Source organism: Grus americana, chromosome 7, assembly GCF_028858705.1.
Source record: "Grus americana isolate bGruAme1 chromosome 7, bGruAme1.mat, whole genome shotgun sequence".
Classification (NCBI taxonomy): Eukaryota; Metazoa; Chordata; class Aves; order Gruiformes; family Gruidae; genus Grus; species Grus americana.
In genome coordinates, this window is record NC_072858.1 from 26,490,221 (window position 1) to 26,513,526 (window position 23,306).

The following is a 23,306-nucleotide window of genomic DNA, read 5'->3' on the forward strand; positions in this document are numbered from 1 at the left end:
AAAAAACTTGAAACACAAGAAAACCTGCCAAGGAGAAACTTGCTGTAGAGAAAAATAACTTTGTTACATCCAGTGAAAATTCTCTCCTTGAAAATTACTTCTTAATTTATTTTACAGTAAGGCAACACAATGTTCTACATGTTATCTTTCCTCTCTTTTAGATTGCTGCTTCTGAAACGACAATGTAAAAGACACTGTGCTAGAAGAAGTGGGCCTTAAAATTTTTGGAGAATAGATTAATTGGACAATTTACTGATGATGCTACTAAAATCAAGATGACTCCTGAAGTAAGAGGTTACACCCCAGCAAGCTAACCTTGCAGAGAGGTGGCACTGAAGGCTGGAAACTTGGGGTTTGTTTTTTAAAGGGCCCATTACAACTCAATATAAAGTAGTTTCACTTCCTGAAAAATGACATTAGCATCGTGTATAATTTTCTCTGGCATTCATCAGGAACAAATTGCACTAAAATCAGGAATATGCTATTCTGAGAGACTATAACCATGGGGTAGGACAAATGACAAGAAGAAAGGCAAAGGAAGGACAAAGGCCAGATCTAAAGCCTGACTCATTCTGCAGGACGTTGGTTTAAAAAAAGACTTGCAATTCTGCCTGTCTTAGCTCCTGTGAGTCACAAGGCATGGGCCATAACTGCCAAAGAAACAATGAGCATACTATGAAATAAGACTTGAAAAAGAGTCAAATATTTCAGTTCTTATCAACTGGTATGATATAATGCATCCTAGCCATTGAACCTTCTTTAGCCTTTGAATTGCACAAAGAAAATATTTAAGGAAAAGATATGAGCAGATACATACAGATATATTAATTATGAAAAATGGGTTATGAAAATGATACACCACAAAATTCTATATGTCATTATGATCCAAGTGCAATTAAAAAAATAATCAGTTTTCTGACCAGATGGGTGCCAAACTTCACAAAATATTTATGCCTGTCCAAGAGAAGTGATGTCCTTTTACTCAGTGTAGAGAATGATTCCTTGCTCATGGTTTAAATTTATATTGTAGTAACAACAAACAATATTTCATACCAGCTGTCACATTAAGAATTTAGCCATAAAATCTCATAAAATTCAATGATTATGGTGTTTTAACTGCTTTTTAGAAATATAGCTGTCATGTAGGTCTGTACACCACTTACCAGTATCCCTTATTTCACCCCATACTAAAAAGTAGTCTTCACCTATTCAGTATTGTATCATGTTTAAATACAAAGTCTTAGAACTGCAAGTGTCAATTCAGCACTAAGGCTGAATCAAGAATAAATCCACTAAAGGGAGTAGCATTTAAAACTCCTCTCTTCAAATTCCGAAAATCCACCTGTGATCTGCCTACTGACAAGCAAATTCTCAGGGAGTTTCAAGTGCACACAAATGCTTGCACTAATAGGCCGTTACTGAATCACTAATAATAGATATGGAAAATTTCTATGCGCTATCAGAGTAGATTAGAAACAGTCCCTAGAAAAGTAGTTGCTGACATTTTCCTAAAAGATGCCATTCCTTCAAATCTATCTATCATTTGCTATTTTCCGATGAATGCAACCTATTTCTTAAATGATCCACCTTGCATGCTATTGTGTATCATTTTCTTTAAATGAATTTCCAAGTTAAGAGTAAGCATGAGAGAATCCAGATGAACTTGGTTTGTTTTCTTTGCTAGATGTCTCTGCTTTTACAGTGCTGGTATCTACACTTTGCCCTCAATAGCAAGGAAAGTGAAAAAATGCAGAAGAACCCAAATTCAGTATTAATATGGAATTTAATAGAAAATAAAAGCTGGGATCACGCTATTTTCTTTAGAAATTATCCCACCTCAATTTATACTTGCAATATTTCACATGTAGAGACTCAGATGTTCATTGACTGCCATGCCAACATAATATACATTGCCTGCTGACTAACCACTATAAAAATAACTTTTTCTTAGGTTAGCATTGTCCTAACCACATATCTAGCCACCACTAAACACTTCATTAACTATGCTTTAATAAGTATCTGAATTTTAAATAATTAAACTATATAAAAATATATAAATCATATATATGCAATACAAATTTTAATATGTAATAACAACAGTTAATTTATTTTATTACATACATAATAAATCACTTAAGCACATAATTAAAAAGTGAACTTCTAAATAATCTCATAGCTATTACCTACAGCAGCCTTTACGTAACAGAACATTGGTAAGAACCCCTATAGGATTTAGAATTTCAATAGCAGCTATGGAAGTTAGATGTTGAATAGGAAAGGGTCACAAAAGTTCAATTTTGAAAAAAGAATAAATACAAAGGTTGTGAAAGGCATTCAAATCATATTAGGATTTTAAACTTATCCGACTGTGATTATTTCTTCTTCTGCTGTCCCAAGGCTGAAGAGGCATTACATCCTTGAACTTCACTGACTCACTTGACTTACCTCAGAGAAAAGCATCCCAGATCAGAATTAAGAAAAATCGAGCAAACTGATACAATGTGAAAATAATAGTCACTCCGATATCAGCACACAGTGTCAATGCCATACTTGGCCACTAACATTATAGCTAGCTCATAGCAATAAAACACCTTTCTGCTAGGCTACGGAGGTACGCATCTGCATCCCCTAAGACTAGCATCAACTGAAATCACTCTACATCTTCAAGCACACGACGCTTTGAATGACCAAGGGGCTGCAGTGTGGATGAATGAGACTGGCGTTAACTGCTGGATGCACACTGATTGGAAAGGAACCAGTGTATCTCTGTAGCGCAGCATGGGCACACCTGTACACAAAACCTCATACAGTTCTGAAGGAAAATGTTCCACACAGTAAGAGGTTGATCAAAGACAAACATAACCAGCAATTAGGAAGACAATGAAGCTGACAAATAATTTATACTGAGCAGCAGAGTAACTAGGTGATAACGGAGAAATAACCACTGGAGAGTATTGAGTACCTCAGAAATTTCATCATGCAGTAGACAACCATTTTGCTCTCAGTCATCTTTGCTTATGAGGGACTACAACATTTTCCTTTTGATTATGCAGATTATCATCGCCAGATATCCTGACTTGAATGCAAAACTTCTTGAAATTGAACTCGACAGTTAAGGTACTAAATGGCCGATTCTTTTCAGCTAAACCTCCACAGTGATGCTACAATATTATTATTTTTAATAGAAACAGCACTCCTTATAGGATAATGCTGAATAAAACGCTGTGTACTAGACTTGCCCCTGTACAGCTCACTTCCATCTGCCTTACTTTATAGAAGCTGATCTAAAAAGGCAAAATAATTTCCGTTTATAAAACCACTTAGAACGGAAACAAGAAAATGGCTTTAGAAAAAAAAGTTTTAGATACTAGAAGTAGAAAACCACATTTTTCTAAGTATAAATACTATTTTAAAAATTAAAAGATGCATTATTCTATTTTTGATCTTTATCTACCATCTGCTGTATTTTTAATAGCAACAAACAAAAGAGCTGATAAAGTCAAATAGGCTGCTTTTCCAATATTTCAGCTTTTGACCTGAAGTAGCAACCAGGGAGATTTCAGAAGAAAGCCTACTTCTGGAAAATGTCCATGCACTTTTGAAGACAAGATAAGCTTAGATAGTTGGAATCTAAAATACCAAGAAAATTCAAATTCTTTGGCTTCATATCCCTTTATACATATTAAATCAGAGATGTAAGATTGGTAGATAGATTTACAGCAAAATGTTTCATAACTAACATAAGGCTATATAAAATATATACAAAAACACTGTTTGGGGTTTGTTTTTTGTTTGTTTGTTGTTTTTTTTTTTCCAAAAAGAATTAAAAACTAAATGCCTGAATGAAAAAAATGCACTCCGAAGTTTAGTAGCAGCTTATTTAACACTGTTCCATATTAAAAAGTTCCCTGAACAGAAGAAACTGAAAAAAAGCAGCAGAAAGATCCAAAATATGCACTTAGTAAGAGCAAGGAAACACTGCCCTCTGAGCATCATTAGCTTTATTGGCAAAGACTTTTTGGCAATCCATCAGGTTCACCACTGCAGTGCATGTGGTTATGGAGAAGTCAATAATTTCAGAGATACTTCTGTGATGCAGAGAAATGTCCTTCCATTTATGGACTGGTTTTTATCTGCTGTGTTTCTATTTTTATTTTATTATTTAAAATTTGAGATAGTATGATACTAAACACTGGTGAAGGCGATAACAAGGTTAATGAATGCTAAATATCTGGGGGTCAGCAGTGAATCAAGAATAAGCCCTGTATAATGTAAACAAGGACATTATAAATACAGAAGTCCTAGAGAACCTTAAGCATTCAAAAATTGATGTGAAACAAGTGGCAAAAAGCGGCAAACCATGAAAGATACTGTTTTCTTGACTTGGGTCAATATTGCATGAAACTCTGCCAGATGGTATAAATATCCTGCAGTCCAAAACCTCAGAAAAAGCCTTAAATACTTTAGGTGGAAGAACACATCTCTATATCCCAATGTTTTCTTCTCTACATATCACCTGACTTAGTATGGCAAATTACTGCAATTGCAAAAACTGAATAGTGGATCGGGGAAATGATTGAGAAGGAATGTAGCACTGTTACGAACTATTATCCGTCCAGCTGTTACTTCTGAAATGTCACATAAGGAGGAAGGTCAAAATTTTGCTCATAGTTAATACCTGAAGCATACAAGCACAAAAAGTATTCTTACCCAACTCCAATGGTGGTTTTGGCCTATCAAGTGATGGTCAAGCAGTGCATCTAAATAAATGTATTAATGAAGTTTCCCCTTTTGAGTTTAGAATTATAATGAATGAAAAATCTTAATCAAATCCTCTCTTGACTTTTCTTAGATTCATATATATAAAGTTGAGCGATATATAAGAACAGCCACTATATCAACTTTCTAAAGTCTCATATGGAATTCCTAACTTCTAATCTTCCTAGTGAGATCCCAACTATCTTTGCATCAGTTTATATCAATTTCAGTCTCAACAGGATTTAATTATGACTAATTCAGTCATGCAAAAAGATCAGGAGGAATATGGCTAGTTTTGGGGGCTTTGGGGGTTTTGGGTTTGGTTTTTTTGTTTGTTTGGGGTTTAGTTGGTTGGTTGGGTTTTGTGGTTTGTTTTGTTTTAAATTACTTTAGCTGTATAATGCATTTTTTCTTAATTCCACATAAACCAACCCTCAACACCACAAAGCACACTAGACAACTTATGCTGATTTAATGAGAGCTACATGGACATTTCAGTACATTTAGTCCAGGGCTTAGAAGATAAGAGAGATCCTTTAATCTGTGTCACAGAAGTTAGATGCTTAGAAATACAAAATGACCTAAAGTTTAAAAATGGTCACCAGAAATCATAAAACTTACGTTAAAAATACCAGTATATAAACTCTCATGTTCTAGGTATAAGGACTTCTGGTTTGGGACTAATACAGATATTAATTGTATTACTTATAAAGTATAAAATAGTGTAAACAACAAGCACTGAAAATTCAAAGTTGAGAAGATCACAGTCTGCAACAATATTACTCAGATTCGATGCATTAAAAAAAAGCAGTTACCAAGAAATCAATGAAAGAAGATATCGGGGTTGGGGGGGGGGAGGGAAGGGGGAACTACTGAATAACATATGATGAATAGATTGAATGCCTACAAGGTACTGTACAAGTTAGCATACTATCCTGGAGCCAAGACATGAAATTTTATTTTCAACTAGTCTTTCAGCTGACTTTTAAAGATCAGAAACAGTTAGTTAAATAAAAAGCTTAATCTTTTCTCTCATACTACCATTCAGGAAAGTGTGCAGGTTAGTTACATGCTGTAGGTAGCTCAGGAGAATTTGGACAGCATCTGACTAATGATAATGCAATGATCCTTTTGGACACTACAAGTAACAGGCTGAGACAGTTAGGAGAGTTAGGATTGTTCAGCCTGGAGAAAAGGCGGCTCCAGGGAGATCTAATTGCGGCCTTCCAGTACCTGAAGGGGGCCTACAGGAAAGATGGGGAGGGACAGGACAAGGGGTAATGGGTTTAAGCTGAAGGAGGGTCGATTTAGATTAGATGTCAGAAAGAAATTCTTTACTGTGAGGGTGGTGAGGCACTGGAACAGGTTGCCCAGAGAAGCTGTGGATGCCCCATCCCTGGATGTGTTCAAGGCCAGGTTGGATGGGGCTTTGGGCAACGTGGTCGAGTGGAGGGTGTCCCTGCCCGCAGCAGGGGGGTTGGAACTAGGTGATCTTTATGGTCCCTTCCAACCCAAACCATTCTGTGATTCTATGATTTTTAAATGCCCCTCATGCAAAGGAATACAAATGCCAGAAGACAGCATAAGTGAATTATGAGTTCCCTAAGCAGTTTGAAAGGGTTTTGTTCTTTTAGAATGTTATTCCATAGTCTATTAAAGACAAAACTGTACAGTTTGGGTAGCCTTCATTTGAGCAGAAGGGATTTACTTAATCACAGAGTCTGAAAGACCACTGAAACCATTAGAGAACACAAGAGTAGTCATAAAGAAATTAAACTGATAATAAAAAGCAGGGCAAAAAGAAAACATTAGACTGCTTTTTGACACAGTATCTGTATGTTGAGAACATATTTTGATTAGCCAAGAAGAGATATGGAGAGAAGAAAATTACATAACATCTTACAGAAATATACAAAATGTTTGGCTATTAAGAGGAATTGCAGTGATTTATCTTTCAGCATAAATCCCATGTGCTTGATATTACCATCCTATTTCTATCCTAGGGGGAGTATGACTGAATGAAATATGAGTGAAAAAGTTAAAATCAATTATTATAAGCTACTTAGAATTTAGCAGTCCATCTATACTAAAATGACATTCTGTGTTACTGAATCACTAAATTTAGCAGACTATGATCATGAAAGTTTATGGATCGATGTCCAGAAAAAACATGAAATAGAACATTAACCGATGATAACAATAGACAATTTGGGTACATCAGATAATGTAAAATCTAGCTGCTTATGTTCCTTCGTGTAATACGTATGGGGAAAAAAACGACTTTGGTTTACACAATGGAAAAAACACCACCACAGGAGTCCAAAATATTAATATATATTTTGTATTTAAACCCAGTAAATTTCAAAAAGAAGAACGTGTTTATGAACTATGTTAACCAACCATGGACTTACTGCATTGCAGATAAAACACATTTTATTTGTAGCATTTTACCACTAGCAGCTTGGTGGACATTTCAGTAATAATGGAGAAAAGGCAGAAGTGTCCCATATATATTTTATTTTATAACTGAGAAAAAGCCAACCATGGAATGATGGCATACTTGCCTTCCTAACGTGACGAAGGAGAATGCTAATAAAAATGTCTGGCTTAACAATGTGTTTAAGTCATCATGTCTGGGTAACTCACGTCCAACAATTTTAAAAACTCATTCTGTGGATTACTTAATGCTGGGTTTTAGTGAGTCTGGCACATATAGTTTACAGAAGTTCCAGAAATATTTAAGAAAGTTAATGTTATTTCCATATGTTTAAAAGAAGTAACCATAAGCCTATTAATCAATCTCACAAGAAAAAAAAAAGAGAAAGAAAAAAAAGACTTGTATTACAAAGTAATTAAGTGGTCAAGAATTATATTTATGTATACATTTTAGACAAATATTCTATGCCATTAGCTTTTCCATTAAATGTCACGTTTGAGTGATAAAGCTATAAATACGGATGTAATTTACTCAGCATTGCCATGGCACTCATTAAATGGACCAAGAACCGTCAAGTCTTGAAATGAATCTGCCACGTCTTCCCTAGGAGTCTTGTCAGGGATGTGTTCTTGACCTTAAATTATTTAATACTTCTATTAATATTCTGGAAGAAAAGTAAAAGCCACCCTAATAAAGTTAACCAATGATACTAGAGGATGTAATGCTTGATAACAAAGAGAACAAGCTAGTCAGAAGCAGGGCTTGGGATCACATGTAAAGCAGGATGGCAACAAACTATGTGCATTTGTTTATAGGTAACTATAAGACTGGATTTTTTTTCTTCCACTTAAGATGCATTCTTACTTAGTCAAGTTTTCACTCTCAGAAGGAGACAGGAGGAGGAGATGCGAGAGGTCAAAGTAGTGCATCCAGCAGTCAGATAAATTAGGAAGCACTTTTATTGAAATCAATATAACTGGTATCAGCTATGATATTAACTTGCAATAGCTCCTCAACATTCAGAGAACATGACTATTTTTGGGCTAAGCCTGCCACTCATTCACACAGGAACAATCGAGGAATCCCCCGACCTGTGGCCCCTCCCAATCAGAGTAGAATAGAAAACTGAATGAATTTACTGTCAATTTTCTATGCAGTGTTAAGTACCACTCACAGACAGTGACAAACTGGGAACAGAAGCTAATTTAAATTATCCATTTCACTTTGAATTCAGAGCTGTAGGGAAGCAAATACACAGTGTCTATGAATGTCAACTAGATGATAGGACATGACACTTGAGACTAGTACTGTCCTTGTGTTTCTCCTCAGCTCCAGGGTCTTTTGGCTAACTTGTTTGACTTCTCATCAGTGAAGGAGAGAGAAGCAGCATACTTTCACACTTGTGTGCAACAATATTCTTAAGAATTGGTCTTGGATGTTATGACAAATACATTCTTGTCACAAGGCTACCTTTTGCTATTAATATTGTAACAACTCAAAAGCCTGTTGTGTAGTATCACTTTAACTGTTGCCCTGTCAAAGTGTACATGCTCTGTGAAAACTGAACTAAGATATCTACCAGAAAGCAAAAAACCTGTTGTCTTCAATATAATACAAATGTGATACAGTCCAATTAATGTCATATTATTGACACATCACCAAGCAGATTGAGTATTCAGAACTATTTTCATTCAATTCATTCTGATACCTGTTTGAAGGCATTTGAAGTGTATGAAAAAATGTTACTGCACAGAACAGTAGTGCATGTGCACATATACATAAAATACAATTCTCCTAGGAAATTCTACATAATTTAGCTTCCATTGTATATAAAATAACTTCTAATGTAATTGAAATGACACAAAATGTTTTAAAGCTTTATAAAATACAGTAGCTTTCTAAGAAATATTGCAGAATTTGGTTTGTATTCAAACTTATTGCCAATAGATGGCAGAAACGCACAATACTTAACCAGCAAAATCATTGCAAATTTAAGGTGCTAAGAAAGGGATAGTTTTGAGAGCTGGGGATGCATCAAAAGACAGTAAATGATTATAAAGTTTTGGAGCTCATAATTCCTCTCTCACACTGATATCCCTACAATTCAGTTATCAGAGCACTTCTTTCTGTCAGTATCACTAAGGTAACACTCTAAGTTCCATTAAAAGATACGTGTTTTCCAAAAGGAATAAAGTGTTCTGCAGATTCAGATATGGTTTCAGGCTGAGCTGTTCTGTAGAGGTTATGTCAAAAAAGTCTACAAGGTATTGAAACAAATGTTTTCAATGCCACAGATTTTTAAATAAAGCTTCATCTTGCTGGATGGCCAGGAGGCATTCACACCATCAACTTAACTATCTTAATAAGACACATTGTTTTTTCTCCAAAGCCATCTAGCTCTTTCCACAGAGGGAAACCAATTTCATTCTCTGACTCACAAAAATAGCTGAAGGACTACCAGAGATGTTGGAAACAGCTTTCTCAGGACTTGATACTGAGACCACAAGCCTCATCCAGAATTACTTGAGATGTCTGTAACAGGACCTGGACAGAATTTGAGCAAGGACTGGAAAAAAGGATCCTCTATTTTCCATAACTGTGCTAATCATCACACAAAGAGATTTGTTCACTACACTGTGCCTGTGTCTGCATTTGCATGTGTTGTCTGTCTTCTTTTCCCCACTGTAAATCTTGAATTATTTTCTGAAAAAATAGTACAGCTTCACTAAAGGGGATGTCAGGGAAGAAGAATGATGAAAATATCTTCCCGATAGTAGAATCTATTAGGAATCAAACAGTTTCTATCACTTGAAATCTTGTACAGTCAAACAGATGAAGCACTGAAAGCACATGGTCAGGAAAAGGAAATGGATTGTTTAATAGATCTTTTCTATCTTTAATTTCTGTGATTCAATAATATGAGACACTATCAAATCCATATACTAGGCTTTATTTAAATCGCTGTAGTTGTAAGGTTGATTGTTCCTCATTTGTATGTCCTTGTAAATGTGAAGGCAAGATAATATTTTACATGTTTAATCTTCCTCTAGCAATACCATCCTGTCAAGGCTATTTATTCCAATATAATCGGCTCATAACATCAGTATTTCCTTTTTCATAAACATACAAGTACATGATAAAAGGCATTTCAGTTATTTGAGGTGCCTTTGCCATCTTAGAAGATAGAATAACAGTTTTAAGTGGTGTGTAGAGGTGTTTGTAAATCATTACTGAATACAACTGAAAGGTGTTCATTTGTTGCAGGGCTCTCCAATTTGGCAGACTGCAAGCTATCCAAAGAAACAAAGATCTTAATCTGAAACTTAGCTATGACACTGAGATCATGACGACTTTGTTACAAAAATTAGTTTCACGATAGCATTATTTCTCCCATTGTAAATTTTTTTTATTTTCATCCAACAACCTTTTTAGCCTACCTTCACTTAGACTGTAAAGACAGTATCCAGACTCAGCAATGCACTGAAATAATTTGGTTGAAATTAGCTGTCAAAATTACCTGTAAAATCTCAAGAGTCAGAAACTCCACCCTTTCTGTTATCATTCTTTCCTTGGGAAGATTCTGCACTTGAAGCAGAGACTTGAACTTCTATCACTATCAGAAAGATTCTTGTAAAGCATTGTGCAAGAAATATTTATGATTTTATAAAGCATAGCTGTAGTTTATGTGTAAGTATCTACATAAATGCTACTGTTTGCAAAACAGCGTTGGAAAAATGTCAAGGGGATCTGGATGCAAATGAACATCACAAAACACTCTGTTGTTTGTACAGTTTTAAGTCAGAGAATAACAATTTTTTATATCAACTGTCAAAGCAATGTATATCACTGAATTACAGATTTCATTAAAATTTTCTTCCCTTCCTCTACTATCTAAAAATTTGATATTTTGCCGGTTTAAATAGCTGTTGTGCCTTCAGCTGTACACTAGACAATGAACATCCTACCATTCCTAGAAATCTTTTGATGGAAAAGCATAATCTGATCCATCTTGCATACTGAATTTTGTTTGCATACTGGAATCTAAGTGGAAGATCAGATTTGAAACAACATCCTTTTATGAAATATTGATTGAAAATTTCATTCATATACTGCATTCCGAGATACAAAAATACACTTTAGGAACAACTGAATGTAAAAGAATAGCAGGGAAAGTGGAAGGCTTCACATACAAAGAGTTATATAATAGCTGAATGGTGGCATTTCTGAACTAGCACAATAAAAGGAAAAAAGCCACTGGCTCTCCTCACTAGTACATTAAAAGATGATACATTCAGACCACGTCTTCTGCTATACTTCACATCTTTCTATGAGCATTTAGGGCTCTCAAGGCAAAGTTTATTTTTGATTTAGGATGATTTGGGGGTTTTAAATACTGTTTAAACTGTGTGTTCATAATTACTTTATTGTCAGTTAGCTAAACCAGCACAGTTCCTGTGAAACTGGGAATTCAGGGAGACACATTCTGGTGACTTTCATTCTGTCTAGTACTTAGATGAACTCATCACAGCTGACTCACGTGAATCAATAGTGAAATAAACTGGAGACACCCAGATGCACAATATATTCCAGATAATGTATTGTATTTAGGCTCCTAAATGATCTTGAAATTTATGGCATATGAAGGAATCCTGCTTAATCAGTAACAAATTCTTAAAACATGCAAAGAATTATTGGGATACTCTGAAATCCAAACCTGTTAAACGATTTTCATGTTGCCTAACATTAAGCGCTCCCTATTTACTTGCCTTGCTAGAAATCTACCCTCCCGGCGATTCCTACTTCCGCCTGGACACTTGGTGCAGAAACCAGAACTTGTGTGTTCTGAATCACCCTCCACACAAGGATATCTCTCTCAATTACCAAAATTAGATAAAAGGAAAAGTAGGCATCTAACCTGAAACTGTAAATAATATGGTCCAAACACCGTCCCTTCGCCTGCACTCACACTCACAGTCCTGCCACCATATTACCTACAAGGGTGTCCGAAGTATTTTAACTCCACAGGCAGACTAAATTTTGCCATCTCTTTAAAAGGTGTAAAGGAATAGACAGTCTTCATTAATACACTTTAGTGTATTTGCTTAAAAACTCTTTCATCAAAGCATCTCAAAATAATAATTTGCTGATTGCACCTACGTCAGGGATGCCAATAATTCACATTTTTGAATAAGTGAATTATTTCAATAAGAATGATTTTCCTAACGCGAAAACCCCTTTGGAATAAACACAGTGTAGGCAGGTGCAAACCTGACACATGACTACATTAAAAAAAAATAAATAACTCTGTTCCTTAGCAGGTGGATAAATGTCTCAGGAGGATTCCATGGTAAAACAGGTAAAGCAGCACTATAAACAACAGACCAATAAAAAGTGACACTGGTGTGATTAAGAGAGGTGAAAATCCTTTCAACCCTATGAATAAATATAAATACAATGCCTAACTCTGATGGCAAAATGACATCAATCTTGTAAAAACTATCCAGCAGAAACTGCTAAGTGGGCAAACTCTCTCATTATTCCTGTTGGTACTGTTACTTGGATTGCTGAGTCACAATGAGTCAGACAATTATGCAGTAACTTTCACAAAGGGTATTCATCTCAAATAATTATCTCTTTGCCTCATTTCCCAAATTTTGCAGTTTTGCCGTTTTCCCATGTCATACTCCTTTTGTGTGGATCCTGTGATTCTAGTTTTTGCTCTTGGATAGCCTTCATCTCCAAAGACTTCAGCCTCAAAATTCTGTGAAACTCTGATATGTCACATTCAAGTGTGAAAATACATCCCGTTAATTCATGTAATGCAAAGAATCTGGGATTGAGTTATAGCTAGTGAAATCAGCAATTTTCTTTTAAGCATAAGCTTGTTTTTTATTTACATACCTTCTTTTTTATTTGGTTTCCTATCATAATGTGGAACTGTATGACATTTTCTCTTTCAAAAAGCATTACTTCATTTTACATACACAACAGAAATATGTGATGAAGACAGTAATCATATGACAATTTGTAGTGATCTTTTCTGGCTGTTTTTCTGCTATCTTCTTTGGCGTACTAACAGTCACTGTGTATATAGTATGAACTCTAACGTGGTTATACACTTATTAATCTCTTTTCATACAAAAGTAATTCATCAATAATTTTTGCATCTTTTCACTTCTCTATCAAGTTGAAAATATTACAATGCTATAAAAGATCCTGTTTTATTTTCCTGTCCATGTGAAACACTTAAGATGATCAACCTCTTCAGTTTTCAGGGATGAGCGCATGCATTTCTGGATAAACGGAGTGTCAAATTGTGAGGTTTCATATGTTGTCTAAAGGCATGGCATTCACAAAGTATGCCATTTTTAGGAAGTTTTCCCTGAATAGAAACTCCCAAATTTGACCTTCATTTTACTTAACTAGAGAGAATACACAATTTGTACAAGAAACTTCATATGCCATATTATGAGTGTTCTTTGATTGATTTATATTGTCTGCTCTGCTGGATTTTGTATTCCCTTTTACATGTGGCATATTTTTTTTCTAATGCATTCCTAGCAGTCCTACATAAATGTTAATCCCAGTAAGTGTCTAAAGAAATCTTCCAAATCTGTTGTTTCAGTGGATTTTAAATTTAGCTATATTGGCTCAAAATGTGAAGAAAATTTGTTGATTTCATTGCTGACAATGATTCATGGCAATCCAGTTCAGTGAATGAATGGTCTGGATCACCTGTTCAGGTTGTAAACTGAAACAATTACATCAAATTCACCATTTTATAAAAACAGCCTCATGTTACACAGTACTTCCAAAGCTGGAGCTCACCTCCACTTAATGTAGAAGACTATATTAGTGAATCAAGAACAAAATGGACTTAGTAAGTGTTTTTTCTGACATAACCCACTTGTCTGCTGAGATGGCAAATTCACTGCAAAAACAATTTTGGTAGCATTCTTCTGCTTATCCGATGCCACAAGATGAAGAAATTCTCCATCAAAATGTGCAAAGTTTAAGTATTTTTATAACAGCTATTAAAAGGAAAAACTATTTTACTTACCAAGCCAGCTTCTGTTTAAATATACTGACACAAACACTGGAGGGACCGTGAAGAAATCTACTACCGAGTTAACTTCTAGCCAAAACCACAGCTTGTCATTGGCTGCTATGAACTGGAGGGAGAAAAAAAAAAAAAAAAAAAAGAGGGAGGGAATGACAGATCAGATTATGCTCATGGTGGTTGCAAGTATGTGCAATATTTTCCATTCTAAAATATTAAACTCCAAAGTTAATGGAGAAGTAACTGATGTTTTAGATCAGTCTAGACAAAACAACGTTTCACTGGAAAGAAGTCTGTATTGTGCATTGCTTGATAACCACATTTAGATTGAAATGAAAGGTCTAACCAAAGAAACAGATCATTTATATGATGAATTGTAATATCTGTCCTAAAAACCATTTTCTCCACATTTATTAACAATGCATCAGTAATATTAGAAAAGTGTAGGTAAGTGTAAAATATTTCAAAGTGTATCGCCTTTGCTCTAGCACACCAAACGTGTCGGTAGTAGTCTCATCATATATTTGGTGTTCGTAGGTTTCGCAATACATGATAGTTTACAGAGTCCCATTATCATCCTATCCAATCACCAGTATGACTCCTACAAGGCATAATTCAGGACTGCAACAGGTCATTTCTCTTTCCTGTCTAAGAATTCAGCTTAGGGAATCTGGCAAACTTAGATGCCAAGGACATCATAGTTTGAACTTGCCCATTCATCTGTTTACTTAAATAAGGTCAAACTACTATTCACATTCAATTAATAATTAAAGCATATGCTTTATACAAATATGAAATATAAATATACAAATAAATATAAAATTTTAGTGCATCATGAAGATATTTAATGGAGCAGTTTTACTCATGTAAGTCTGAAAGTTGGACTAACATATTTCAAAATTTTGTGTTTGTATTTTTTGAATTATGGACAATATCCATCATCTTTCTTCCAGACAATATCCATCGTATTTCTTCTAAAGCAAATACTGACATTCTCTAACTGTTTCCTCCACTTAATCTCCTGGGCTTAGAATAACTTTAAATCTTTAACAGAAAATGTCTATGGTGCACATCAACTTTGCTGGAATCCCAGATAAAATATTGGAAAGGGGACTCTACTGATGTGAAGAATGTTGAAATTGTACTTAAAAAAACAACAGACAACATGAGCAGCATGCGCCTCAGAGAAAAAACCAAAAATAAATTGACATTTTGTTAGTCTGTATTACTCAATATCAATGCATGAAAACTGAACAAAAATACCCAGTTTCAGCAGAAGCTTTCAATTCCCTTCTGCTGAATTTAAAAGTAGTCAGAATATTTGGAACAAAAGTCTTTTTAAGATGTCAGATCAATATTTTCATAACCTGCAATATATGTTCTAATCAGCATTTTATCAGGGCACAACCTTCAGGCTTTCAAAAAAGTTGAAGTGTGTTATTCAACAATGAAAACAAAGTCTGTTGACTGTAAAGACCATTCATACTTTTCTGTGGAAGTATTTAAACAGTGATTCATTTAGGTAATTAGCAACTAATAAAAGCCCATTTCATTACAGAAGCAATCCTACCATGCTTGATGAGATACCACATTCTTCTAGAAGCACTAGCATAATTCTGTCACTTCCAAAGAAGGATTACTTCCATACTTGCCATATCTCTGTGAGACCCTATTGCTTGATAGTGTGCTAATTCATACAATTTGGGCTTAGTCTTCATCAGCAGTTTGCAGACTTCACTTCTGCATTCTCACATAGTTGGATACTAGCCAACAAAGATTTTAAAATAGATATATGTGTGTTTGAACACAACTATCTTCTAGAACTGAAGATATGGTAATATTTATATGATTTTGAGTTGCAACATCATTTCAGGGAGAACGGATGGAGAAGGCTAAGATTTTAAAATATTTCTTCAAATACTTTAATTTGCCGGTGAGTCCTCACAGGAGATATTTATTAGAAGAAAAAAAAAATAGCTAAAGTTATGAGATGCTTCTTACATAACTAGCAAATTCATTATCCATCCAATTCTTACATCCACACAATCAAGTATCACCTTTTCCTCAGGAACTCCTGTTTAGTTCAGCAGGACTTCTTGGAGAACTGAAGTTACACCTGTATTAACATTTTAACTTAGATAAGGGGTACTAATCTGAAGTGAATCCTTATCATCCCCACTCACCATACTTCAGTTTGCATGATAAAGCAGTTTTAGATAACACAAAGATTTGTTTTAGTTGAAACTAAAACCGAAAATAAGTTCTAGCAGTGCATGTCACATACTGTAACTGCTAAAGTGTGTTCAGTCAACAGGACCAGAGTGTTGACTACAGTAGCACGACTACAGGACTAACTTTCGCTTCCAGAAAAACACACAGTGTGGATATCAAAGTATTAGCATCAACTCTTGGTATATTCTCTCTTATTGTGCTCTGCTGCTTGATAATGTAGCCTAAGTTACTGCTTTAAGCACAAATGCCCAACACACAGTTTTAATTTTGGTAAGCACATACAACCTTATCACTAACACAGTTTTTCTTTCTAAAAAAAAGGTTCTTGGAAGTTCACAAGTACCATGCATTAAATCTGTTATGTCAAAAAGTTAACCTATATTACAAGCCTGGTGGACATCTACAAAAGCACCCTAAATCTTTAAGAATTAGGGGCTATTACACTGTACATTTTTTAAAATACAGCTTAGAATGCATACATAGTCGTGTAAATGCTGAAGGAATTTATGTATTTAGCTAAAGGATAGACACTGCACCTAGACTGGGTAATGAAACAATCTAAGTTTGCAACAAAATTCCTTACTGGATCATCAGAAAAAGTTGGTTGGAAGTGAAATAGGAGGAACTCAACTATCATTGTGACGTAGGAGCTCCTATGATTCAGGAGCAAAATGGACAAAGGAAGATCACAAGCCAATACTTGTATCAAATTTCAAGACCAATGTGTCAGGCTTTCTGCTCACATGAGGTTTTCCTTGTAGCTCTGTTTTGTTTGAGGCCTTTTTTTTCCCCCGATTTTCCCATTAACAACAAGCAAAGTTAGTTTTCAAAGTGTATTTAAAAAAAAAAAAAACAAACCAAAACAACTAAACAACCAAACAAAAAACTTCAACAGCTTGAATTGCAAGCATTACTCACCCAGACTTTTAAAAGTGCCTACCTGTTTCAGACATCCCAAATTTTAGATCCTCAAACAGCATTACTGGCTTTTCAGAAAGCAATAAGGATATACATTTCAGCATGTCGACTAGTATTTACAGCTTCTGCAAAGCATTCATTAGCAGTCTGGCAAAGTGGATGTGCATAAAACTGAATACAGCATCTCTACCAGATGTTATCTCAACCCTTGATTGCCAAAAACATATCTAGCAGCAGAGGAATGGATCAAATATTCACTAGTCTTGCTGAGGTAGTTATCACTCCATTTCAGTGTTCATTAAGAACACTGAAACTAAATTCTACATCACTAACCAGCACTGAACTTTCTACCACAAGTGAAGAACATTCTGGACAGATGGCTTTGCTTATAAACTATTGGTCTCCTTAGTGATCTTGGGTGCTTATTATTATTATTACCCAAATGTTCTCAATGAAATGCTTTGCTCAATGAAATGAATGCATTTTAGAAATCAGCTTAATTTTGTCCAGCCATTGCAAAGTCAGGCCATATTGAAAGACTCTCCCTATGTAATAGCTATATTCCCTCCCTGACTCATGCTAACAAAGACACACTACTTACACGCAAGCCGAAGTAGAGTAGGAAGAACACATTGAAAGCCATGTCGATCTGTAATGTGAAATCTTTGTAGAAATTCTGGCAGGATTCTATTGGGCTATTTGAAAGAAAAAGAAATCAAAGTAAATTGTCAGTATGTGAGTTTCTACTCTAGTGAGATTTTTATGCATTTCATTAAAGACTTTGATTCAAAAATCACATTTCTGTTTTCCAGTCGTTTACAAGATACAAGCAAGCATTTCAAATGAATTATTTCATTCACTCAGTTAGTCATTCATACAATCTTTATATTCACCTGTTCAGGTAATATCTGAGAATTAACATGCAGATACCTTTAGAGAAAGGACAAGCAGGAGAATACCTCAGGATTCCTTAACCCCACATTAACCCTTAAAGAACTGACTTCTTTCTATAAGAGACATACCTATGATACTTTAGGAACAAATCTAACAAACACACAGCTATAGTGAAACATTTTTAATTCATGTCATAATATAAAACCTTAAAAAAAAAAATAGTAGTTGCTTAGGAATACATTACCCATTAGCAACCCGGGGTACTTAGTCTCGTAGAATCCCTTGTTTATAAGAAGTTGGTTTTGGTTTGGTTTTTTTTTTTCCTTTTTCTTACTTCTTTTTTTGTGTATGGCTATTTAATGTACTCTATGTACAGTACTATGAGCTGAGTAGAAAAGCAGCATAGCCCACTGGTAAAATTAAATAACAAAATAAATTGAGGAATTTGAAGCAGTACTCTAAGGGTTAATTTCTGCATGCAGGTTAATTGAAATACCTCTGTGTGTGTCAGGCAGCCATTGCAAATTCTAGCTTATTATATTATGCTTTATTTAACAGTGGGACAGGTCCAAAGCATACTCTATACAAACTGGTACTTTATAGATACACTTTTATCTAAGGAAGGTGATAACTTCCACGACTATGATTAGTGATTTATTTGTGAGCTTTCTAAAATACGTTGGTGAAGCCACAGACCAATGTTGAAGTCACAGACCAAAATGAAAGTCATGTCCCAATATATGCTGATGTATATACTATATATACACAATGTCCCACCATATATACATATATATACACACACATATATTGCAAATGATCATGTATTCATCACAGTTGTAATAAAATGCAAAACTAGAACGTAGTTCATTTGATCATTTGGAACCCTAGAAAACATCCTTTTAGGAAAGAAGAAATTCTTTGGCTTCCCAGATCAAATAAATCACTGCATGTGAATGCAATACCAGTTAGTATAGCCGTAGCTCTGCAAATATAATGCTAGACTGCTCAACAAGCAAGATTCTATGCGTTATGAATGTCAGTTACCTAATTTAAGGCATAAAGGAAATTACCTGGGCTACCAGGTCATTACACATGCAGCCAAATTCTCCATTCCTTGTACACATTACAGGTCAAACAAGTTAAATACAGCATGCCCTCTTCTGTCTTTAGATGCATGAATGTATACAGCAAAATTCTCTTTCATGTACAATAGCTTTGTATTTTAAGAAGCTTCAGTGCCATAAAAAATTAGATCAAAATGGTCTTTAAAAAGCTATTTGCAAAGACATTGAAGTTATGAAACATTTCTGTTCTAGTTCAAATAAAATTGATTTACAAAAGCAGGTAGAAGGGAAGAGAAGCCAAATGTTAACATATAGGACAGAAGACAGCACCTCATACTTTACAAATATGGCTTTAGCTACAAAAAGAGTGGATGCAATCTGAGAACCCAACAAGATTGTTTTCTGTATGGCATTATTGAGAGAAAAGGATTTTATCAAAATAAGGTAGGCTACACACAGAGTCATTATGCACCCGATCAACAGAAATCACAGGAAGTACAGCAGAAGCAGAATGAATGACCTGCACCAACACAGAGGCTTGGATGCTTAATTCCAGGTTAGGTTCCTGTAAAAAGCTGCAGAAATTCCCTGAAGCTAATGGAATTGCACAGATTTATAACTAGGATTGAGAGTTTCATTATCTTCATTTCCACAGTTATTTGGTACTTGTCACGACTGTTAGATAAGGTCAGCTAGGGTTGCAGTTAACGTCTGTACTTTTGTACCATTGTCCTTTACAAAAAACCTACAAGATCTGACAAATTAGCTAATGCATGATACATCTTCATCTTGTTTGCAAAACACTTAGCAGACTGGACCACAATCCTGATTTGGGACTTTTGTTTACCTAATACCAGAGCCACTTTTTCTGCTAGTCATATCCCTAAAGCATCCTTCATTTCCAAGATCATCTCTCTCTTTCAATTTCCAAGTTATCTGTTTCAAAGACAAACACAACGTCCTTTCCTTTGTATTTTAAATGATGATTTTGTCAGAAAGGCATGTCACTAAGGATAAAGAAATGATTATTCATACTCACAGGATGGACTATACAAGATTTTAAATTTTCCAAATTAAATTTTGGTGATATTTTTCAGTTTGGATTTTTTCTTTTCATCAGTAGCTCACATTTGAGCTGAGAGAAAAATATGCCCACTAGACTTTATCAATCAGCCTACTGCAGAAAGGAATCCAATTTGTAACTCCTCTTTACTACAAGTTTTCCAAAACTGGAAGTGCTATACATGTTAGAGCTCCAGACAATAGTGTGCTGGGGTCTCCAGGGCTAATAATATATTCCCTGTTTTAAACTAAAATCAGATGGAAATTCCTGTGGAATTTCAACCCCTTAGGTCAGCAAAGGTTTTATCTTTGAAGGAGGCAACAGACTGTTAGAAACGCTTTCATTACTCTTCCACATAAGCGTGCTTCATTGTAAGTGTGATTTCATGAATTTATACCACTAAAAACCAGCAGAAACTACATTAAAAATCAATGGAATAACATTATACTAACAACGATAGGAAAGATTTAACACAACTGGATAAAAATTACAGTAATGATATAACTCTAAATGCAATATTTATGTGCACTTTGAAAGAGCATCTTTAATTAACTACACAAAAATTGAAAAAAAAAATCCACTTGTAGCCATGACTTCTTGTGTTTTGGAAAGAAAAACTCACAGCACCAATTTTATTTTACTTAACGTAGGGATATCCTGCTGATAATCTATCAAGGATTGTAATTCCCCTTTGCCCTGCCATCTTTTTATGTAATGAACTAAATGCTACAAGCAATGCCTGGGCTACACAAGCAAGATTTGAGAGACTGTTTTCTTCAGGTCAACATTTATATCAAGTTATCGTTTGCTGCAACTGTGTGCTTTTTGCTGCAATGTAATACAAAAATTGCATCCAGAGAAATGACAGTGGGTTTAGTTTGACTAATCTGCAGTAAAGACAGAACCTTACTTGATTTTTCAGGCATGGACTACACATTCTGTCAATTTTCTTCCTTCCTCTCTTATTCTTCATTTCAGTTTCACGTTACCTCTATTTACTTGTTCTGTTTACTATTACAGCATTTCAACGCTGGTAGTTATAAAGCCCCGTTATAGAGGTATCATGGGCATAAACTAGTTCAGTGAGCAAGAGTGACTACAAGAGAAGTAACAAAATTACTCCAGTTCAACTTTACACATATGGGGCAAAATTTTGACAAGGTGTTCCCAGCATTTGTGAACCTTTTTTGCAATTGACACTGAAGCCAACACTTCAAATGTACCACAGCTGAACAAATGAACAAACCCCTTGTCACTTCAAGACAATTTACTGCTGGTTTAAATAACTATTTTTGTCAGAAGTTTATTTCATGTATTTATTATTCTCATTTATTTCTGGTTCATTTGAAATGCTACTAATGCATTTGAAATGGTATTACTGGGATTATTCTTTGAATAGTCATAGAATGAGGGGGGAGAGCAAAAATTGTCTGCATTTTAATGTTTTCTGAAATTATTTGTTTCTGTGAGTATATTAATATGAAACTTCCCACAGAAGAAACCTTCATGGAATATTTCCAGGATTCTGCAATTGCAACAGGGTTGAAAATATCTTGAGTGTTTTTTCCTGTATCATTTCACCTCTTGATAGGAGCTTTAAAGCCCATTTCCAACTTCAGATGAAAGCCTTGGTACAACATATCAACCTATGTCACAGTGCAATCACTTACATTATGACCACACAGAAGTAAGGGGAAGAAATTCGCCATTCATTCAGACTTTAGGACAGCTTTACAGTCATAGTGGCATCTATTTGAGTGATTTTGCATAAAATGTTCCCCACAATAATGGAAAAGCTTGTGCACACCCAATTCAGTACTTGAAATAACTATCCAATATGCAATTCACAGTTCTCTTTTCTTTCTGTGTAAGGAAGTGGACTCCTGTATTTTTTGCACGTCATGTCAGTGTGCCTCTATTGTTTTTTGCTTTTTTTGTTTTTTCTTCTTAATGACAAGACCTGCAAAGACTAAAATGGATGCCAATTTTCATCTATGTATAATTATAAACCAAAATGCAAGAGGTTAACTTCAAGACATATTAATCTAGTTACATTTTGCCAAGTGTACTGAAGATAAGAAGTTCCATGTAAAACATTCATAAACCACTACCAAAAAAAAAAAAAAATTACTTCTACGGTAACTTCAGAAAAGTACTGATGTTAATACTGTACCACAGCTGCTACATCTTTGGAACTTTAAGAAATTAATTAAACTTTTAGAAATTCAGAGAATTGTCCTCATTGACAATTTTAATTTTTGGAAGCAAAGTTGTCTTCTTAATGGTGGAGGAAAAGCTAAATCCATTATTGAAATTAGATAAAATATACTTTAATTCTTAAGTAAATAAAATGTAAAATTGAAAAAGCTGAAATTAAAAAAAAAAATTGTTACAAATGTAACATGCCTGTAAAGAAATACAACAACCTCATACTATGAAAAATCAGGCAGCTTTTAATTTTCTTTGCTCATGACAGTTTTTAGATTGCACAATAGTACATTATATTAAAAAACAGTAAAATGTACAGTTTCTATCAGAAAGAATGTGCATTGATGAGAGTGAATTTTAAAATCAGATTATAATTATGTACAGGTAGAGGCTGCTAAAGTATAATCAACACGAATAAATAATTGAGAGAAACCACTCAATATTTAGAAGTTCTTTAGTATCTCATCATTTGAGGACATTCCATTCACTTCTCACTTTCAAATTGTATTTGAATGCAATTAATATGTATTAATTTGGGCGTGTAAATTTTCTTTGTTCATAAAACTGGCTATACTGGTCTTTTTTTTTTTTCCCCCCAAACTATTTTGTTTTACTGGAAGCTCCTCTGTAATACTTAATTACTTCAAATTTATTTATAAAACAAACCAAATT

General features: G+C 34.7%; 1 protein-coding gene across 19 annotated transcripts in view; it reads right to left on the reverse strand.

The window, feature by feature from the left end:
• KCNMA1 (potassium calcium-activated channel subfamily M alpha 1) overlaps positions 1-23,306 on the reverse strand; it is a 501,788-nt gene that overhangs the window by 189,358 nt on the left and 289,124 nt on the right. For all 19 annotated transcript variants that reach the window (XM_054831099.1, XM_054831098.1, XM_054831094.1 and 16 more), the window contains 2 exons: positions 18,007-18,100; positions 14,256-14,367 (listed from right to left, as the gene is read on the reverse strand). In XM_054831099.1, coding sequence (XP_054687074.1) covers positions 14,256-14,367; positions 18,007-18,100 — 206 coding nt within the window. The remainder of the gene's footprint in view (positions 1-14,255; positions 14,368-18,006; positions 18,101-23,306) is intronic.